The 21,914-nt window shown below is 42.0% G+C and overlaps 1 protein-coding gene across 1 annotated transcript; it reads right to left on the bottom strand.

Moving 5' to 3' along the window:
- Positions 1 to 13,670: 13,670 nt before the first annotated feature.
- LOC110523709 (neuropeptide FF receptor 1) lies at positions 13,671 to 16,341 on the bottom strand. Its single transcript, XM_021602649.3, has 3 exons — positions 15,903 to 16,341; positions 15,157 to 15,256; positions 13,671 to 14,747 (listed from the first exon to the last, which is right to left on the bottom strand). Exons 1-3 carry the CDS (start codon positions 16,264 to 16,266, stop codon positions 13,922 to 13,924), a joined length of 1,290 nt encoding a protein of 429 aa, XP_021458324.3. The 5' UTR covers positions 16,267 to 16,341; the 3' UTR covers positions 13,671 to 13,921.
- Between the last annotated feature and the right edge of the window lie 5,573 nt (positions 16,342 to 21,914).

Below are 21,914 nucleotides of genomic sequence, written 5' to 3' on the forward strand. Positions count from 1 at the left end.
CTGTAAATTTCGGTGTTCCTCAAGGTTCCGTTTTAGGACCACTATTGTTTTCACTATATATTTTACCTCTTGGGGATGTTATTCGAAAACATAATGTTAACTTTCACTGCTATGCGGATGACACACAGCTGTACATTTCAATTAAACATGGTGAAGCCCCAAAATTGCCCTTGCTAGAAGAATGTGTTTCAGACATAAGGAAGTGGATGGCTGCAAACTTTCTACTTTTAAACTCGGACAAAACAGAGATGCTTGTTCTAGGTCCCAAGAAACAAAGAGATCTTCTGTTGAATCTGACAATTAATCTTAATGGTTGTACAGTCGTCTCAAATAAAACTGTGAAGGACCTCGGCGTTACTCTGGACCCTGATCTCTCTTTTGAAGAACATATCAAGACCATTTCAAGGACAGCTTTTTTCCATCTACGTAACATTGCAAAAATCAGGAACTTTCTGTCCAAAAATGATGCAGAAAAATTAATCCATGCTTTTGTCACTTCCAGGTTAGACTACTGCAATGCTCTACTTTCCGGCTACCCGGATAAAGCACTAAATAAACTTCAGTTAGTGCTAAATACGGCTGCTAGAATCCTGACTAGAACCAAAAAATTTGATCATATTACTCCAGTGCTAGCCTCTCTACACTGGCTTCCTGTCAAAGCAAGGGCTGATTTCAAGGTTTTACTGCTAACCTACAAAGCATTACATGGGCTTGCTCCTATCTATCTCTCTGATTTGGTCCTGCCGTACATACCTACACGTACGCTACGGTCACAAGACGCAGGCCTCCTAATTGTCCCTAGAATTTTTAAGCAAACAGCTGGAGGCAGGGCTTTCTCCTATAGAGCTCCATTTTTATGGAACGGTCTGCCTACCCATGTCAGAGACGCAAACTCGGTCTCAACCTTTAAGTCTCTACTGAAGACTCATCTCTTCAGTGGGTCATATGATTGAGTGTAGTCTGGCCCAGGAGTGGGAGGGTGAACGGAAAGGCTCTGGAGCAACGAACCACCCTTGCTGTCTCTGCCTGGCCGGTTCCCCTCTTTCCACTGGGATTCTCTGCCTCTAACCCTATTACAGGGGCTGAGTCACTGGCTTTACTGGGGCTCTCTCATGCCGTCCCTGGAGGGGGTGCGTCACCTGAGTGGGTTGAGTCACTGATGTGGTCATCCTGTCTGGGTTGGCGCCCCCCCCCCCCCCCCCTAAGTTGTGCCGTGGCGGAGGTCTTTGTGGGCTATACTCAGCCTTGTCTCAGGATGGTATGTTGGTGGTTGAAGATATCCCTCTAGTGGTGTGGGGGCTGTGCTTTGGCAAAGTGGGTGGGGTTATATCCTTCCTGTTTGGCCCTGTCCGGGGGTGTCCTCGGAGTGGGCCACAGTGTCTCCTGACCCCTCCTGTCTCAGCCTCCAGTATTTATGCTGCAGTAGTTTATGTGTCGGGGGGCTAGGGTCAGTTTGTTATATCTGGAGTACTTCTCCTGTCCTATTCGGTGTCCTGTGTGAATCTAAGTGTGCGTTCTCTAATTCTCTCCTTCTCTCTTTCTCTCTCTCGGAGGACCTGAGCCCTAGGACCATGCCCCAGGACTACCTGACATGATGACTCCTTGCTGTCCCCAGTCCACCTGGCTGTGCTGCTGCTCCAGTTTCAACTGTTCTGCCTTATTATTATTCGACCATGCTGATCATTTATGAACATTTGAACATCTTGGCCATGTTCTGTTATAATCTCCACCCGGCACAGCCAGAAGAGGACTGGCCATCCCACATATGCTCTCTCTAATTCTCTCTTTCTTTCTCTCTCTCGGAGGACCTGAGCCCTAGGACCATGCCCCAGGAATACCTGACATGATGACTCCTTGCTGTCCCCAGTCCACCTGACTGTGCTGCTGCTCCAGTTTCAACTATTCTGCCTTATTATTATTCGACCATGCTGGTCATTTATGAACATTTGAACATCTTGACCATGTTTTGTTATAATCTCCACCCGGCACAGCCAGAAGAGGACTGGCCACCCCACATAGCCTGGTTCCTCTCTAGGTTTCTTCCTAGGTTTTGGCCTTTCTAGGGAGTTTTTCCTAGCCACCGTGCTTCTTCACCTGCATTGCTTGCTGTTTGGGGTTTTAGGCTGGGTTTCTGTACAGCACTTTGAGATATCAGCTGATGTACGAAGGGCTATATAAAATAAATTTGATTGATTGATTGATTGAGTGTATAATACTCAACTGAAGGTTAGACTAAATCAAATGTACAAGGAATAACAATATAAGCTCAACATGCAACAATTTCAACGATTTTACCGAGTTACAGTTCATATAAGGATATCAGTCCATTGAAATAAATTTAATAGGCCATAATCTATGGATTTCACATTACAGGGCAGGGGTGCAGGCAGCCATGGGTGGCCTGGGAGGGCACACACTTGGAAGCCAGGCCCACTGTCACGCCCTGACCTTAGTTATCTATGTTTTCTTTATTATTTTGGTTAGGTCAGGGTGTGACTAGGGTGGGTATGCTAGTTTTTGTCTTGTCTAGGGTTTTTGTATATCTCAGGTTTTTTGTAGGTCTAGGTATATGTACAGTATGTCTATGGTGGCCTGATATGGTTCCCAATCAGAGGCAGCTGTTTATCGTTGTCTCTGATTGGGGACCATATTTAGGTAGCCATTTTCCCTTGGGTATTTGTGGGTTCTTGATCTATGTTTAGTTGCCTGTTTGCACTATCCATATTAGCTTCACGGTTCGTTTTGTTGTTTTGTTAGTTTGTTCAGTGTTCTTTCTTTATTAAAAGAAGAATGTACGAATACCACACTGCACCTTGGTCTCCTCCTTACAACGGATGTGACACCCACCTACTAGGGAGCCAGGCCCAGCCAATCAGACTTGAGTTTTTTCCCACAAAAGGGCTTTATTACAGACAGAAATGCTAATCAGTTTTATCAGCTGTCCAGGTGGCTGGTCTCTGACAATCCCGTAGGTGAAGAAGCCAGATGTGGAGGTCCTGGGGTGGCGTGGTTACACGTGGTCTGCAGTTGTGAGGCTGGTTGGATGTACTTACAAATCCTCTAAAATGACTTTGGAGGCAGCTTATGGTAGAGCAATGAACATTCAAGTCTCATGCCAATTGCACACTCCTTCAAAACTTGAGACATCTGTGGCATTGTGTTGTGTGACAAAACTGCACATTTTAGAGTGCCTTTTATTGTCCACAGCACAAGGTGCACCTGTGTAATGATCATGCTGTTTAATCAGCTTCTTGATATGCCACACCTGTCAGGTCAATGGATTATCTTGGCAAAGGAGAAATGCACACATTTGTGCACAGAATGTAAGATAAATATGTCAGAATGTGTGCGTACTGTTAGCGAAGTCAGGTGCAGAGGAGAGCAGAGATTTGTGAACAGGCGCACACTTTATTTAGGCAAAAGTGCAAAACAGTCACAAGGATTATGTTTAACAATAAACATCTTCGTGAAAAATAACACGGAAAAAACAAGCCAGTCTGGCGTGTCAACAATACACACGTAACACAAACAATCTCACACAAAGACATGATGGGGAACAGAGGAATAAATAAATGTACAGTGGGGCAAAAAAAGTATTTAGTCAGCCACCAATTGTGCAAGTTCTCCCACTTAAAAAGATGAGAGAGGCCTGTAATTTCATCATAGGTACACGTCAACTATGACAGACAAAATTAGAAAAGAAAATCCAGAAAATCACATTGTAGGATTTTTAATGAATTTATTTGCAAATGATGGTGGAAAATAAGTATTTGTTCACCTATAAACAAGCAAGATTTCTGTCTCTCGCAGACCTGTTGTCAGCGCCGTGTGTATAGGTGGCAAGGAAGTCAGGCGCAGGAGAGTCGAAATAGAGTGTAAATGGAGTCTTTTAATAACTGTCCACAGAACATGCTCTATAAAACTAAATAGTATAGACATGAAAAAACATGGGTACGAGGACCCGTCGCGCACCAATACAACAAATAAACAACACTGACAATAAAACAATCTCTGACAAAGACATGAGGGGAAACAGAGGGTTAAATACACAACAGTTAAAGAATGGGATTGAAAACAGGTGTGTGGGAAGACAAGACAAAACCAATGGAAAAAGAAAAATAGATCAATGATGGCTAGAAGACCGGTGACGTCGAACGCCGAGCACCGCCCAAACAAGGAGAGGCAACGACTTCGGCAGAACCTCAAAAAGTCACACTCCAAACTCCACTATGGCCAAGACCAAAGAGCTGTCAAAGGACACCAGAAACAAAATTGTAGACCTGCACCAGGCTAGGAAGACTGAATCTGCAATAGGTAAGCAGCTTGGTTTGAAGAAATCAACTGTGGGAGCAATTATTAGGAAATGGAAGACATACAAGACCACGGATAATCTCCCTCGATCTGGTGCTCCACGCAAGATCTCACCCCGTGGGGTCAAAATGATCACAAGAACGGTGAGCAAAAATCCCAGAACCACACGGGGGGACCTAGTGAATGACCTGCAGAGAGCTGGGACCAAAGTAACAAAGCCTACCATCAGTAACACACTACGCCGCCAGGGACTCAAATCCTGTAGTGCTAGACGTGTCCCCCTGCTTAAGCCAGTACATGTCCAGGCCTGTCTGAAGTTTGCTAGAGAGCATTTGGATGATCCAGAAGAATATTGGGAGAATGTCATATGATCAGATGAAACCAAAATAGAACATTTTGGTAAAAACTCAACTCGTCGTGTTCGGAGGACAAAGATTACTGAGTTGCATCCAAAGAACACCATACCTACTGTGAAGCATTTCTGCAAAGGGACCAGCATGACTGATCCGTGTAAAGGAAGAATGAATGGGGCCATGTATTGTGAGATTTTGAGTGAAAACCTACCAGCATGACAATGATCCAAAACACACAGCCAGGGCAACTAAGGAGTGGCTCCGTAAGAAGCATCTCTAGGTCCTGGAGTGGCCTAGCCAGTCTCCAGATCTGAACCCAATGGAAAATCTTTGGAGGGAGCTGAAAGTCCGTATTGCCCAGCGACAGCCCAGAAACCTGAAGGATCTGGAGAAGGTCTGTATGGAGGAGTGGGCCAAAATCCCTGCTGCAGTGTGTGCAAACCTGGTCAAGAACTACAGGAAACGTATGATCTCTGCAATTGCAAACAAAGGTTTCTGTACCAAATATTAAGTTCTGCTTTTCTGATGTATCAAATACTTATGTCATGCAATAAAATGCAAATTAATTACTTAAAAATCATACAATGTGATCTTCTGGATTTTTTTTTTTTCTTCTGGATTTTTTTAGATTCCATCTCTCACAGTTGAAGTGTACCTATGATAAAAATTACAGACCTCTACGTGCTTTGTAAGTAGGAATACCTGCAAAATCAGCAGTGCATACCACCCTGCATACCACTGCTGGTTTGCTTCTGATGCTAAGCAGGGTTGGTCCTGGTCAGTCCCTGGATGGGAGACCAGATGCTGCTGGAAGTGGTGTTGGAGGGCCAGTAGGATGCACTCTTTCCTCTGGTCTAAAAAAGTAAATATCCCAATGCCAGTGTTTGACACTGCCCTGTGTAGGGTGCCATCTTTCGGATGGGATGTTAAATGGGTGTCCTGACTCTCTGAGGTCATTAAAGATCCCATGGCACTTATCGTAAGAGTAGGGGTGTTAAGCCTGGTGTCCTGGCTTAACTATTCCCCAGGTTGTTGCTGCAAATGAGAACAAGTTCTCAGTCAATTTACCTGGTAAAATACCGGATATTTTTTTTAAAAGTATCAAATACTTGTTCTCCCCGCTGTACATATATGAGGTCTCCAATCCAACCCAATTACATAAAATGGTTGAAATAGATGTGCTTTCTATTCTTGGCTCATTTTCCCTGATGAAATAATCATATCAATACTTTTACCCCAAATAAAGTTATACATTATTTTTGTGTGCTTCCAAATGAAGGAGAATCATGTATACAACCGACCCCACACAAACTCTACGGCCATGTTCCAATACCCACACTACAACATAAATGGGCATGATAGTGTTCAGCAGATGTAGAGTTGAGCTGAAGGCATACTCTTTAATATCCACTGGCTGCTACTTGTCAGTTAGCATCACTTGTCAAAAACATAACAATCAGAAGGGTTAATTAGTACAGTGGGTTAGGAGAAATTGCTCCGGTAACAGGTTAAATCCAACCTGCCATGTCACGCTGAGCTTTAGTAGCAACAGTGTCATATAGACTGGCAAATATCAGATGTGATACTCAAAATTCATTAAAATATAGTCAAAGCAATATGGTAAAGTTGCCTTCTGGGAAATATGGGAAATATGCTGACACCTGTCCATAGGGAATGAGGCTAGTGGGATTGTTTGAAACATTCAATATTTAATGAGCCTTTTGTAAATGGTCTCTTGGTGTGGGAGTACAATATATGGTGAGATTGCCAGGCAATATAGAACTGAGAGAACAGGGTTGCAGAACAGAATACAGAAAGCAGTGGTACAATCTCCAGTCTACAGGGGCCGGTGTCTGTGAGTGTTTGCTCCATTTGTGTTTTACAGTGCCTAGTGAAGGTCTGTACACCCCCTGCACAGTCTTCACATTTTGAGGCCTTAAAATAACATCTTAATTAGGGATTACGTTGGATTTACTTTCCTGCAGATCTGGGGGATTTTGCAGCTACGGGCACATTTGGCATTTCTTTCTTTTTTTATGTAGTTTCTTGAAAAAAAACTTTTATCAATACAAATACTTATCTCATTTTGTCAGGAACCATAAACTGGTATTGATTGTGACCATTTTATTCGACAATACATGGATTTTACTCAGTTTTCCAGAAAACATTACCATCACATCATGAAACATTACATTTTTGTTAAAAACTAAATGACAAAAAAAAATGGACTTTTGGATGATTTGATTTATATGTCTATAAGATTTGGTACTATGGGCCTGTGCCGGCTGTGCTTGTATACCTGCATACCTACCATCAACAACGCCATTTATTTTTGCAATAGTTATATATTTATCATTTTTACAGTAGTTATATAGGAACACGTTGAAGTAGACAGTAGACACTGTACACTTGAAGTAGACAGAAGTGTGATATTTAATGTGTAAATACACGATATATACAAAACCCCTTCAAATTAGTGGATTTGGCTATTTCAGCCACACCCGTTGGTGACAGGTGTGTAAAATCGAGCACACATCTGAACCAATCAGAGACGTCTATGTTTCACAAGATTGGACAGCACAGTATAGTACAGTAGAGCTCAGTACAGTACAACAGAGCATACTAGATTAGAGTACAGTAAGAATCTAAAATCTATTTTGACATGTTTAACACTTTTTGGTTACCACGTCATTCCATATGTGTTATTTCATAGTTTTGATGTTTTCACTATTATTCCACAATGTAGAAAATAGTAAAAATAAAGAAAAACCCTTGCGTGAGAAGGCGTGTCCAAACTTTTGACTGGTACTGTATATATTAGCCAAAGTGCAAGTAATCTTCAACTGTCCCTCAGGGAATCAATTGACATTGTAATTACACACTTAGGAGTCATTCATAAACATTTACTGCCACAGAAAAATACATTTTTGGGGGCGAAAATGATATCAAATCCTGTTGAATAATATCATGCAATTTACAGACGAACGGGGCAAAGTACAGAAAGATCCCTGATGAAAACCTGCTCCAGAGCACTCAGGACCTCGGACTGGGGCGAAGGTTCACCTGAAAATAACTATGCAGCGACGTTCCCCCTCCAACCTGACGGAGCTTGAGATGATCTGCAGAGAAGAATGGGAGAAACAACCCAAATACATGTGTGCCACGCAAGAAGATTTGAGGGCTGTAACGTACAAAATGTGGAAAAAGAGGTCTGAAAACTATCCGAATGCACTGTAGATTCATGCAAAAAAATAGAAAATAGACTAGCTTTGTCCTATAGGAAATGATTTGAGACTAGAATGTTTTTTATTTTAGAACCATATAAGATTAAGCATTGATTTGGGTATTTTAGCAGCTATTCAGTTAGATAGTGTTGAATTCGATTCCATATTTATACTCTGTAAAAGTAAGTAAATGCTAATACAAAAATCTACTTTCCATATTTCTAACCATGAGGAAAAACTAGTTTGGTTCTCAGTTTTAAGGCATATACGTGGAGTTAAATGGAGGACTACTATTTATATTAGTTTCATTATAGCATCTGTGACAACATGGGAAGTGCCATTGAGGCTATCTCCACCTGAAAGAAGTACATTTTCTTATTATTTTGTGTTTTATTAGTGTCAAGCTAATATTGCTGATTTACTGCCCCCTGATGTGCTTGAGTCCTGGACCAAATCTTTTGTCATTCATTTATTGTGGCCATTAGATAGCAGTGATATAGCTTAATGACATTAATGAACCTTTGGCAACCCAATATGAAGAAGAAGACAATGCTCTGATCGATCCCAACCCTTAGGAATCCACCCAGTTGATTCATTGAAAATGTTGGAAGCCCTCAATGTCAATGTCCATGCCTGCTAACACAGGTTGTATCCATCTAGATTATTCTATCTATCTCTATGGGCATACACCATCTCTAGACACCTGTTCCGGCAAATTGATTGGAGTATATCATTCAGAGAACACATTCATTGATGAACATGCTTTTAGGTTTAATTGCAGGATCTTATGCTATTCTAGATAGACATGGATTTTGACTGCACTGGATATTCAATTGAGACAGGTCTCTTTTTCAAGGGAGCCCTGCATGAAAAGATTGTTTCATTTGTTTTAATTTTATTACGATCCCCATTAGCCATGATGCCATGATGACAGCTAATCTTCCTTGGGGCTGACACATAATGAACAATACATTACAAACAAAAACAATTTACAATTTATATTTACAATTAAAAACAATGAACAAGGAGACATTACAGACAGTTAAAATACCTGAAAGGTAACTTTAACATTCAATTAGCGTGTTCAGGGATCGGTATCTGTCAAGTGATATGGTCGATCACATTTTTTCTTGAATGTGAATTTACTTTTTGCTTGGGAAATGTGAGTTGGTAAGGAGTTCCATTCAGTGATGACTTGAGGAGATTTGTCATTGCTAAGGTTTGGTGATTATATCTACTACTGGTATACACTAATTGGACTGAGAAATTATGGGGTTTCTTGAACTGGATTACATTTCTGAGAAAATTCTAAAGACCGGAGAGTCATTTACTTTTAACACAAAGCCATGGCCAAGGCAATGAGTAGTTAGTCTGACAGCTCTGTTTTGAGCTAGCTTGAGTTTTTGTAAGATTCTGTGTTGCTGCAGGTGATCATATGAATGGACAGTAGTCTAGGTGTGACAGGACCAAAGATTTAATCACCTTACAAATGTTAGATATTAGTATATTTCTCGGGGGTTCACACCTATACATTTTCCCATCTTAATAACAATGTGGTCAATATGATCAGACCAGGATAGCAATGCTTCCAATGTGTCACCCCATCTATTGACAAGTTTAATTGCGGGTCACCAGCAAGCATATTTCTAGGGCCAAACACAATTATTTTTTAAAATAATTAAGAACAAATTCAGATTTAACAGCATTCATACATGGAAAAACATAGTCAAAAAATGTTTGTTTTAAAGTGTCTATCCTATATCTGAGAGATGGAAAAAATATCAGGAAATTATTATACTGTATATATTTTTCCCCCCATATTTAACCCCTTTTGTTGGCACTAAACTATTTCCATATATACTTCCATGAATTTGTTTTACTGTTACCGGGCTACCTTCAGACAAGTCTTGTGAGACTGTTGGGCGTCCTAGAGTAGAATATGTACAGTTGAAGTCAGAGGTTTACATACACTTAGGTTGGAGTCGTTAAAACTCGTTTTTCAACCACTCCACAAATGTTTTGTTAACAAACTATAGTTTTGGCAAGTCGGTTAGGACATCTACTTCGTGTATGACACAAGTAATTTTTCAAAAAATTGATTACAGACAGATTATTTCACTTATAACTCACTGTATCACAATTCCAGTGGGTCAGAAGTGCACATACACGAAGTTGACTGTGCCTTTAAACAGCTTGGAAAATTCCAGAAAATGATGTCATGGCTTTAGAAGCTTCTGATAGGCTAATTGACATCATTTGAGTCAATTGGAGGTATACCTGTGGATGTATTTCAAGGCCTACCTTCAAACTCAGTGCCTCTTTGCTTGACATCATGGGAAAATCAAAAGAAAACAGCCAAGACCGCAGAAAAAAATGGTAGACCTCCACAAGTTTGGTTCATCCTTGGGAGCAATTTCCAAACACATTGAGGTACCACGTTCATCTGTACAAACAATAGTACGCAAGTATAAACACCATGGGACTACGCAGCCGTCATACTGCTCAGGAAGGAGACACATTCTGTCTACTTGAGATGAACGTACTTTGGTGCGAAAAGTTCAAATCAATCCCAGAACAACAGCAAAGGATCTTGTGAAGATGCTTGAGGAAACAGGTACAAAAGTATCTATATCCACAGTAAAGAGAGTCCTATATCAACATAACCTGAAAGGTCGCCCAGCAAGGAAGAAGCCACTGCTCAAAAACCGCCATAAAAAAGCCAGACTACGGTTTGCAACTGCACATGGGGACAAAGATCGTACTTTTTGGAGAAATATCCTCTCGTCTGATGAAACAAAAATAGAACTGTTTGGCCGTATTGACCATCGTTATGTTTGGAGGAATAAGGGGGGGGGGGTCTTGCAAGCCGAAGAACACCATCCCAAATGTGAAGCACGGGGGTGGCAGCATCATGTTGTGGGGGTGCTTTGCTGCAGGAGGGATGGCATCATGAGGAAGGACAATTATGTGGATATATTGAAGCAACATCTCAAGACATCCGTAAGGAAGTTATAGCTTGGTTGCACATGGGTCTTCCAAATGGAGAATGAAGTTGCAGCAAAATGGCTTATGGACAACAAAGTCAAGGTATTGGAGTGGCCATCACAAAGCCCTGAACTCAATCCTATGGAACATTTGTGGGCAGAACTGAAAAAGTGTGTGTGAGCAAGGAGGACTAAAAGCCTGACTCAGTTACACCAGCTCTGTCAGGAGGAATGGGTCAAAATTCACCCAACTTATTGTGGGATGCTTGTGGAAGGCTACCCGAAATGTTTGACCCAAGTTAAACAATTTAAAGGCAATGCTACCAAATACTAATTGAGTGTATGAAAACTTCTGACCCACTGGGAATGTGATGAAATAAATAATTCTCTCTACTATTATTCTGACATTTCACATTCTTAAAATAAAGCAGTGATCTTAACTGACAAGGAATTTTTCCTAGGATTAAATGTCAGGAATTGTGAAAAACTGAGTTTAGCTGTATTTGGTTAAGGTGTATGTAAACGTCCGACTTCAACTGTATGTGTTCGTGAGATACATGTACGTGCCCGTGAGAGTCTCCCCATTCTAAAGACGGGTCATGTTAGTGTGTAGCCCAAACTGTTCAGACTCATGGTCTGACAAACATCACTGTAGCTTGGCCACCTTCCATTGGATTGAATATAAATAAATATATCTCTACCTTAAACAGATGGATTTTGATGGGGATTGTTTTTATTATGGTAATAATATTTCCGCTAATTTGATTTCTGCGAGTGCGGGGACATCAACTCAAGGGGGTTAATGGATAGTGTGAAATTTTGGCAACTACGCCTTTTTTCAACTTACTCAGAGTTAGACTTCAAGTCATTGCGCAAGTTGGCAATGTCTCCAGGAACTGCCTTAAATGTCTTTAAAACTGCAAGGAGAGACATCAAAATGGTATCCATTAGTTCATCTGGCTCTGGGTAAGTAGAAAAAGGGGCTTAATGGACACAATGTCGAAACAGCCCTATTAAAAGGAGGTTTGATTTAGCTTTTTTAGTCAATTACAGGACAGTTGCCTAAAATATTGCCAATCACCTTGTTTGGTTTGCCTTGCTTTGGACCAGGCCTGATTTCTAAGCTGAAAAAATCCAGATTGCTTTGGTGTGTATCAAGGATTTTATCTTGACTATGAATCCTTTAAAAAGTATGTTTATCTGCCAGATAAAATAAATGACAAAATATTTTAAAAAAATAAATAAATAAGAAATGTTCCAGAGCTAACTCAGGGTCAGGCGTACAGGAAACACTGGATAAATAAACAACATTTTAAAATATCAGACGAGGATAAGGTTTTTGTAGTTGAGTATCTCTAATACACACTATGGAGAGATGATCGTTAAGATCATAGGTAAAGACTCCACTAGACATGTTTTTATGTTGGTTCTTTGTTTGAATTACAAATTAGAGAAGATTTTGTCAGAGTTTTCACATTAAGACGACTAGGTTCGGAATCTGTCTTGAGTTAAATTCAGCTTTGATTTAACTTTATTAAATGAGTACCATTCGCCAGAGTAGCCTGTTGTCTGGGCAGCCGAATGAGTAGAGCAGAGACTGTCCGTAAAGTAGAGAGTTCTGCACATTCTGACCTTTAGCTGTTGGGAAGAAGGGTTCAGAAATGTTGGGTCCACAGCCACTCCTGAGTTAAAATCAATACAGATGCTCTTTAATTGATCAAAGTCTGGGGATAGCCAGTCAAGATTCCCCAAACTGTCTATGAGGACAGAAAAGGGGTTATCAACTCAGATAAAGCACTAACTGTACCCAAATGGGAACCATTCAATGACTGACGTCTCATCATGTGTAACCAGAAATACTCTCATCTGTTGTAATGTCATTTCACTGGCCCAGAGGACCAACTCACACAACCACATTTACATATAATGGCTTTGGGGGCTGTTTGATGTGTGTATATCCACACCTGTGTGTGTGTGTGTGTGTGTGTGTGTGTGTGTGTGTGTGTGTGTGCGTGTGCGTGTGCGTGTGAGAATGAGTGTCTGCATGCGTGCATGTGTTTGTGTGATCCTATTGATATTGATGGTATAAGGTTTCGATTGTATCTTATCGTCCTAAAGTCAATCAACAGGTGTTACTCCAAAAGGGAAACCTCTAGCCCCTAACCCTAACCCTAAGCCTAACCCTGATATAAATGCAAACTGAGTGTGATGGAATCTGATGGTGTGCACTTGTCCATGGTGCATCTCCAGGGTAATCAGGACATGCTGGGAATGAATATGATATCCAGCATGGACATCTCATCAGCATACCAATTCCTCTGTGTAACCAGGGCAAAACTAATAGATTTGGCGCCCTCTAGCAGCCATTTTTTGTACACTTTAAAATGAAAACTTCCCCCTTTCCCATATTTTCACTAGATGGCCATGCTGCACAGTCTTATGAATAAGGAATTAACTATTTGGTCTTGAATGAGGGTTAGCGTTCGGCTTATGTTAGGGGTGAGGTTAAGGTTATGGTAAAGATGTTGTGATAAATACATCCCAAAAGTGTTGTATTAGATTTGGGGCTGGGACAATGATCATTTAATTGTGTAACCAACAGTTTACCCAATAGCATTTTTTTTTAACATTAAGTGGGTAATGTTGGTAATCATTTTACAAGCAGAATGGTGCATGTCAAGAGATTTTATAATTATTTTTGTTCCTGATGCTTTTTGTTTCAGACACATCAAATCATACTTCCTTTTTAATTATTTTTGGAACATGTTTTGCCATGTATGAATGTGGTATTCAATGTGTTTCTATAGGCTATTAGATGTAAAGCCAAATTCAATGTTTTATTTTAAAAAATGTCATATATTTTTTATACATACAGGGGTCCTGCAATTCAAAATCAAATAGCTAAATGATCTACGGTATGACATCTTAAAACAATTATATGCGTTAGCTTAGTAGAACCCCGCCTGTAACTGTTATGACAAAAAAAACATGACAATTTGCATGACAATCGTTGCCCAAAATTCCATAATCGTCATAGCCCTAATTACAGTCACTCCACCCAGGCACCAATCACCCTGTTGGGTGCAACATTCCTGTCATCCAGGACGATTCCATGGGTTACATGTGGGATAATCTTGGGAGTGGCCTTGGAGCAGTGGCCTTTCTTCCCACCAGATGACTCAGGGTTATCATTGAATACTCTGTTAGGAGGCGGGAAGTTGAAGCGTGTATTAACCACAACTGTTGTTATTGTTTGTGAACAGGGCCTGCAGGCCACTGCAGCCTGGAACCCCCTGCGGAAGTTCTCATTGAAGAAGCCATAGATGATGGGGTTAATCCCACTGTTAAAGAAGGCCAGCCAGTGGGCGACAGGGAATAGGTAGCTGCTGAGGAAGTCAATCTGCTGCGTGTCCAGATCCCTATAGTCAGTCAGCAGCATTAACGTCCACAGAGGTAGCCATGACACCATGAAGAGCACAGCCACCATGGTCAGCATCTTGATCACTTTAACACGGCGTTGGGAGCGGGCCCTTCGCACTTTTGCCAGCCTCACCTGCCTCAGGTTGATAGAGAGCTTGGCAGCGATGCAGCCATACATTATGCTGATGATGCCCAGGGGGGCCAGGTACACGTGCACAAAGATGACCATGGTGTAGACCCGACGCATCTCGGGTCGGGGCCAGTTCTCGAAGCAGACAAAGACAGGGTAGGTCTGGTTGTCCTGGAGCATGTAGGTGTCCTCCAGCTGGATGACAGTCAGGTTGGCGGCCGAGGGGCAGATGACAGCAAACGCCAGCACCCAGATGAAGAGGATGGTGAGGAGAGCAGTCACAGGCCTTATCCGATGTCTAAAGGGGTACACAATACCTGTGAACCTGAGAAAGGACGGAGAGGTAGAGAAAGAAAGAGAGACATCACCCTTCAGATGGCACCAGTGGCATTGTGAATATTACTCACTGATTATTTGTGCTAAATTATTATCACAAAATGCAATATAGTCCCTGCATTAGTAAAGCAATTAAACATTTCTCTGTCAGCCATTACTAGATTCCCTCTTCTTTTCCAGTCCTTTACCATCATTGAGATGGTAATAGACCATTATTTTGGTCATCCATTCTTTACCATCATTAAGGCTACCCAATAACAAAACGCTGAATATGATGAAAGAGGACCCTTTACAAATGTGTGGCTTGACACTTAAAGCAATGAAATTCACAAGAGCACAACCAGATGAGGGACAGGGCTAGTGTGGTGGTCTATCAGACTAGCCCACTGGGGTATTACCTGTCAACAGCTATGGCCACCAGAGTGAAGACGGATGCTGACACTGACATCCCCTGGACCAGGTTACTCATGGTGCATGTAATCTGGCCAAATGGCCATCCTGAAAAGACAAACTTCATTACACAAGCAGTAGCCTGGTTGCCAGTCTGTTTCTGCTCTCCCTCGCCGACTCATTAAAGAATTGTCATGCCAAACATGTTTGGCTTAAGACAGCCATGGAGTCAGCATGAGCAGATCTGGGACCAGGCTACATATGCATAGCTGGCAGGGATTAAGAAGGACACTATTGACTTGTTGTTTCACTGTGTATTTTTAGGTTTTCTTAATGTTTTGTATACTCAGTGTAAATATATGTGAAGGGAGCAAAGGGGTGAAAAGGTGGGAAAACGCATACATGTAATAGATATTCACTTTTTAAATCATATCAACACCAAGTTGATTGAAATTCAGCGTTTTCACTCCACTCCACAGGGAAACCTTTGATAAATACAAAGAAAGTCCCATTTGAATCAAAATACAAGCACTATTCCAATATTATGCTAAATTCCCAAGAGGTTAAGAAAATGTTAAATCAAAGCAGACTGGGAATTTAGATGTCTGGATTTAATGATGCAGACAAAAGGACTGCAGAACAGTTCTGATCACTCATTCGCAAAGCAACAAATGTATGCACCAGTAGTAACTATAATTTGTCACGACAAGCGTCCCAATAATGAGTCCAGGCTATAACAAGCAAAACTCCCCACCTGATATCAGGCTGTCAATCAAAGTCGTTGGAACACAGAACACTCCAATGAGCAGGTCACTGATGGCCAAGTTGAGGATGAAGAGGTTAGTGACAGAGCGCATGTTGCGGTTCCGGAGGACCACCAGGGAGACTAGCACGTTCCCCCCGACACAGAGCAGGAGAACCACCACATAGCATAGGATGTAGCTGATGGCCATGCCGGTGGAATGCAGGTAATAAGGCATATAGGTGCGGTTGGCGCTGTCCATAGCGACGCCGTGCATGTTGCTGTTCACAGCAGTTTCATTCAGTGACGCAATCTCCATTTTCACAAGTCCCCTTCCAAGTGGAATCACATTAGAAAAATGAGGTATAGTGTACATTTTGCCATTAAAAACTTTGCAGATACAGACAGATTTGTTTTAAGAAAAGGAAAGAATGGAAAAGGAAAACGATCAGATCGGTGTTCAAATACTATTGAAGGTATTGGAAAGACATTTGGGAGTAAGTATTTAGATATTTTTTATTTGTAAAGACAAATAGTTGAATATTGGAATGTATTTAGAAATACTCAAATACACTGACTCAAATACACTCCCATGCATTTAACCCAGGTATTTGAAAATAGTATTTGAAATAAGTATTTGGTAGTTGGCTATTTATAGGAAATTATTTGAAAATCCTCAAAATCCTAACAAATAATCAAATACAGATGTATTTGAACACAGTTCGAAAATGATAAAGCCATACACAACAACATTCCCTCAAAAAAAAAATCATCATAACCATACTCATTCATGAAAGGTTGACATTTGGACAAATCCCCTCCATCATGATTTGTTGTTATTATATTTTACTATAACTTATCAAATGGCACTTATGTTCTTACTGAAACAATTGCTTTACTGTATAAGCTCAGCGAGAATGGTGAGTGAAATTCATATGACTGAGAAGACCAAAGTTCCCATTTCATAGAAATCTGCAGGATGACTATTGTCAGAGAGGCACTTACCTTTGGAAGAGCTCCACAATAGTTATTTTGTCCGGTCTTGTCTGTGCAGCAGGTACGCTCTACTGTGCCTCGTAATGACTCTAGTCTGTCTCTAGACCCGCATCAGCATCCCTCATACTTTACAATGATTAGGCTACTGTACCACATGATAGTGCAACCAATAAATGCAGCCTATACTACAGGATGGAAAAATTATATTTATGTAAATTCATGCTTTCCATTTGGATTTATAGTAAGCCTACAGAACAACTTAAATGAAATTTGATGATCAGACTATAGTTCCTTGAAATAGCCTAATCTATTTTCCCCACCACTATAAGACTGTTGCCTATTCATTATCCTGAATAATGACACAATAACAAGTGAATTAGACACTTCCAGATCTGTCTAGAAACATGTAAATGGAGTGTAAGCTACTGTATGTATGATCATCTACAAGGAGAGTTATAAGGAAAGTCCCAAGAGACTTGAAATCAACAAGTAACAAAGTAGTTAGCAGATGTGACTGTACAGTATAGATACCAGCAGTGGTGTAAAGTACTTAATTAAGTTTTTAAAAAACGTTTAAGAATTACTTAAGTCGTTTTTTGGGATATCTGTACTTTACTATATATATTTTTGACAACTTTTACTTTTACTGTCTACCAGTGGACATCTAAGAGGGTTGCAAAATCCTGTTATATTTCAATTACTTGTTAGGTCTCTCACTTATGGGTAGTGTCTCCTTTTATGGGCAGAGTAAAGGAAGGTTCCTATCACAAAACGTCTGTTGTAGAGAGACAGGAGCAACGGACAATAGTGGACCACTCCACTTCCTATATGGGCCCATAGTTCACTCCTATCTTTGCTTCTTTTATCTCTCTTACGGATTTGATCAACTTGGACATCTGCTTTCCTGCTAAACTGTTCACATGTGGACCGTCAAGGACCCCACCGAACATAAGAAAGCAACTTCTCATTGAGCTCACAATGAAGAAAACGTTTCAGTCTGTAGTTCATGGCTAGCTCTTGCCCACTTAGCTACCTACTTTGTGGCACTTATTCCCACCTAGGTGGAAAAATAACATTTTTGACAGCTATGAAGAACACACATTCTCTTCCACTAACAACATGCTTGCTATAGCTAGGCTACCAAAGTGAACACTAGCTAGCTAACAACATGTTTGCTATAGCTAGGCTACCAAAGTGAACACTAGCTGGCTAACAACAGTCTACTAGCTACACGGTTACAGTGTCGAAAAGTGTCAATGCTCGAGCTATGGCAAATTCTAGCCTCAAACGTCGGGTACGATAGGCTACCGCTCCACGCTCATCGTCCTCCCAGCTTTCGGGTGAACAGACAACTGAACAACCCATACTTGCCCATACTGAGCACAACTGGGCTGAGGTTATGGACATTCTCCCCCCGTATATGCGGTTTGACAGCCTAGCATTAGGGGAAGATGACTTGATCATGGACGAGAATGAAGACGATATACTGTGTCTCTTCCATAGAGAAGAGGAGGTGGAGGAGGTTGGGAGGACAGAATGCTGAGAGGGACAGGTTCGAGGGAAAGAGGCTTCTGTCCCGTACCACCTCGGGAAAGCAACGTATCCCAGCCATACCAACCTGCTTGTTGTAGGCCAAATACAACTGGGACAAGCCCATATCTGGCAAAGCCCTAGCCAGGGACACCACTGCCATGGTATTGCACAATATGGAGTTCCTCCAGTCGTAGAATGCTCTCTGGACAGCCACCTCAACCCAGAACGCCGTGCCTCTGCTCTCTGTCCTGACTTTCCCTGGGAAGTTGGAACGTTTTTCTGCCTCCATCCACCACGAGGTGACATATCAGAGCGAGCTACTGGAAGAGATGGGCAACCTCCTTGACAAGAGCCAGCCAAACTCACTACTCTTCGAAGAGATCTGTGTAGTCTCAAACCTCAACCTCTGCGCCTCCAGGGGAGCTAACCAAGGCTGTGGGTGCGTCACGTTTGGGTGAGAGAGCTCTGTGGCTGAACCTGTCCAGCCTCACAGAGAAGGAGAAGGCAGACTTCCTAGATGCTCCCATCGAGCCAAAGGAACTGTTTGGCCCCACTGTCGCTACTATGCGGCAGAGTGTGGAACTGCACAGAGCAAAAGGAGAGGCTTTCGACCCGGATCCTGTCCCAACACAACTTCCACAATCCAAATCCAACTTCCACAATCCAAGAGTCCAAGTCAAACTAAGATTCTTTCTTTTCTGAGCTCAGAGAGAATAACAGAGTTACACAGTGCAGTGTAGACACTGAATTCCAAAGCATTGGGTGATAAGCACATATCTTTATAGTTTCCTGTTCTTGGGCGGGACTTTCAGTTCTCCTTTTATCCATACAAGGACACAGGAGCAAGCTGGTTTGCAACACAGGATGATACTCCCAAGAACAGGAGATTATAATATGATAGTTTTACAAGGTTAGTCACATACTCAGTTATATGGACACATACAATACAAATTTCCCCATTACACGAGCCAGTGTGCCAACTCGGCAGGAAGAGGTCAGTACCAGCGGCCCAGCATACTGCTAATCCACATCCGCTCAAAACAGAAACTGGGGCAGACAGTCCTACACCACAGCCACCCCAACTATATGAATATATGAGTCAAATGAACAGTGGCCACCTCGCCACACAGGCAGTCCATGGGTCCTGGGTCCTGACTACGGTTACGAGAGGCTACAGGCTTCAGTTCGCCAGAAAATTCCCCTCATTCAATGGAGTGGTGGTTTCAGTGGCGAATGGCGATTTAGCTCGAATACTAGAGGAGGAGAACTCCTTTCTGTTGAGCAAAAGGGCTTCTACTCTCCTTACTTCCTGATTCCCAAAAGGGTTGTGGTGGGGGGGGGGGGGTATCAGAATAAATAATATTTCCTTCTTAAATAATACTTCATATCAGAAGCGCGAGTCATACCATTCCGCCAGTGCCTCACCCTGTTCCAACTTCGCCAAAGGCCAAAGTCTCTATCCTAGGGCTAGTAGCTGTGAGGAAGGTGATGACTGAGGACAGATGCAGTTTACCAAGGCAGAGATATGAACAGACTATGGCCCACACAACTCCACCTCACTCACAAAAACTACCTCTAATTGCTTACAGTGCTTTAAGCCCTAAAGCAATTTCTGCCTTTTCTCTGGAATTGCAATATCCTGACCAGAACAGACAATACAATACATTACAATGGCATACATCAACCGCCAGGGTGGTGCCCGATTTCTGCGCCTGCACAAACTAGCCCACAAACTCCCTTTGTGGAACAGAGCACATCTCTTATCATTACACACGACCAATGTCCCAGGCGTACTGAAAACAGGGGCGGACTTGTTGTCCAGGGGGAATACCCTATATGGGGAGTGGGCACTCCATCACCAGATACTGGCCCAAATATGGGACAATTAAGGACAGGCATCTATAGATCTCTTTGCATTGCGCAAAAACGCACACTGCCTGCAATTTTCACGAACAGGCAATAGGGGTAAACGAGTTGGCACACCAATGGACCAACAACTTCAAGTGTTCCCACCTCTCAGTTTAATTCTCGCCACCCTATTCAGGGTGAGAGAACAGCAGGACCTATTGGACAAGGGGAAAGCCTTTTTTTCCCGTTTTTTTTTTTTACCCCTGGAGGGTCTGAGGGCTCACTTCACCAGAGCTATGGCTACAACATGGGCATTGTTCAAAGGCATCTCTGTTCAAGAGATCTGAATGTGTTGGGGTATTCCCCATACCTTTATGAGGTTCTACCGACTGGACATCACTGTGCCCTCAATAGCGCATATGGTGCTTGGTGTTGCTTCTGTTGACCTTGTATTTTTCACAACAGCATATTTGCACTTCTCATCATACAGTGGAACAAAAAAGTATTTAGTCAGCCACCAATTGTGCAAGTTCTCCCACTTAAAAAGATGAGAGAGGCCTGTAATTTTCATCATAGGTACACTTCAACTATGACAGACAAAATGTGAAAAAAATTCCAGAAAATCACATTGTAGGATTTTTAATGAATTTATTTGCAAATTATGGTGGAAAATAAGTATTCGGTCACCTACAAACAAGCAAGATTTCTGGCTCTCACAAACCTGTAACTTCTTCTTTAAGAGGCTCCTCTGTCCTCCACTCTTTACCTGTATTAATGGCACCTGTTTGAACTTGTTATCAGTATAAAAGACACCTGTCCACAACCTCAAACAGTCACACTCCAAACTCCACTATGGCCAAGACCAAAGAGCTGTCAAAGGACACCAGAAACAGAATTGTAGACCTGCACCAGGCTGGGAAGACTGAATCTGCAATAGGTAAGCAGCTTGGTTTGAAGAAATCAACTGTGGGAGCAATTATTAGGAAATGGAAGACATTCAAGACCACTGATAATCTCCCTCGATCTGGGGCTCCACGCAAGATCTCACCCCGTGGGGTCAAAATGATCAGAAGAACGGTGAGCAAAAATCCCAGAACCACATGGGGGGACCTAGTGAATGACCTGCAGAGAGCTGGGACCAAAGTAACAAAGCCTACCATCAGTAACACATTACGCCGCCAGGGACTCAAATACTGCAGTGCCAGACGTGTCCCCCTGCTTAAGCCAGTACATATCCAGGCCCATCTGAAGTTTGCTAGAGAGCATTTGGATGATCCAGAAGAAGATTGGGAGAATGTCATATGGTCAGATGAAACCAAAATATAACTTTTTGGTAAAAACTCAACTCGTCGTGTTTGGAGGACAAAGAATGCTGAGTTGCTACCAAAGAACACCATACCTACTGTGAAGCATGGGGGTGGAAACATCATGCTTTGGGGCTGTTTTTCTGCAAAGGGACCAGGACGACTGATCCGTGTAAAGGAAAGAATGAATGGGGCCATGTATCGTGAGATTTTGAGTGAAAATCTCCTTCCATCAGCAAAGGCATTGAAGATGAAACGTGGCTGGGTCTTTCAGCTTGACAATGATCCCAAACACACTGCCCGGGCAACGAAGGAGTGGCTTCGTAAGAAGCATTTCAAGGTC

The sequence above is a fragment of the Oncorhynchus mykiss genome, chromosome 5 (genome assembly GCF_057628025.1).
Source record: "Oncorhynchus mykiss isolate SJ-2025 chromosome 5, ASM5762802v1, whole genome shotgun sequence".
Classification (NCBI taxonomy): Eukaryota; Metazoa; Chordata; class Actinopteri; order Salmoniformes; family Salmonidae; genus Oncorhynchus; species Oncorhynchus mykiss.

What these genes read in the sequence shown, in the direction of transcription:
- LOC110523709 (XM_021602649.3), bottom strand. Translation starts at nt 16,266, where the DNA reads ATGTACACTATACCTCATTTTTCTAATGTGATTCCACTTGGAAGGGGA. An exon ending in GATTGACAGCCTGATATCAG is followed by an intron (nt 15,257 to 15,902) that starts GTGGGGAGTTTT and finishes TTGTCTTTTCAG; the next exon opens with GATGGCCATTTGGCCAGATT. An exon ending in GTGGCCATAGCTGTTGACAG is followed by an intron (nt 14,748 to 15,156) that starts GTAATACCCCAG and finishes GTCCTTTCTCAG; the next exon opens with GTTCACAGGTATTGTGTACC.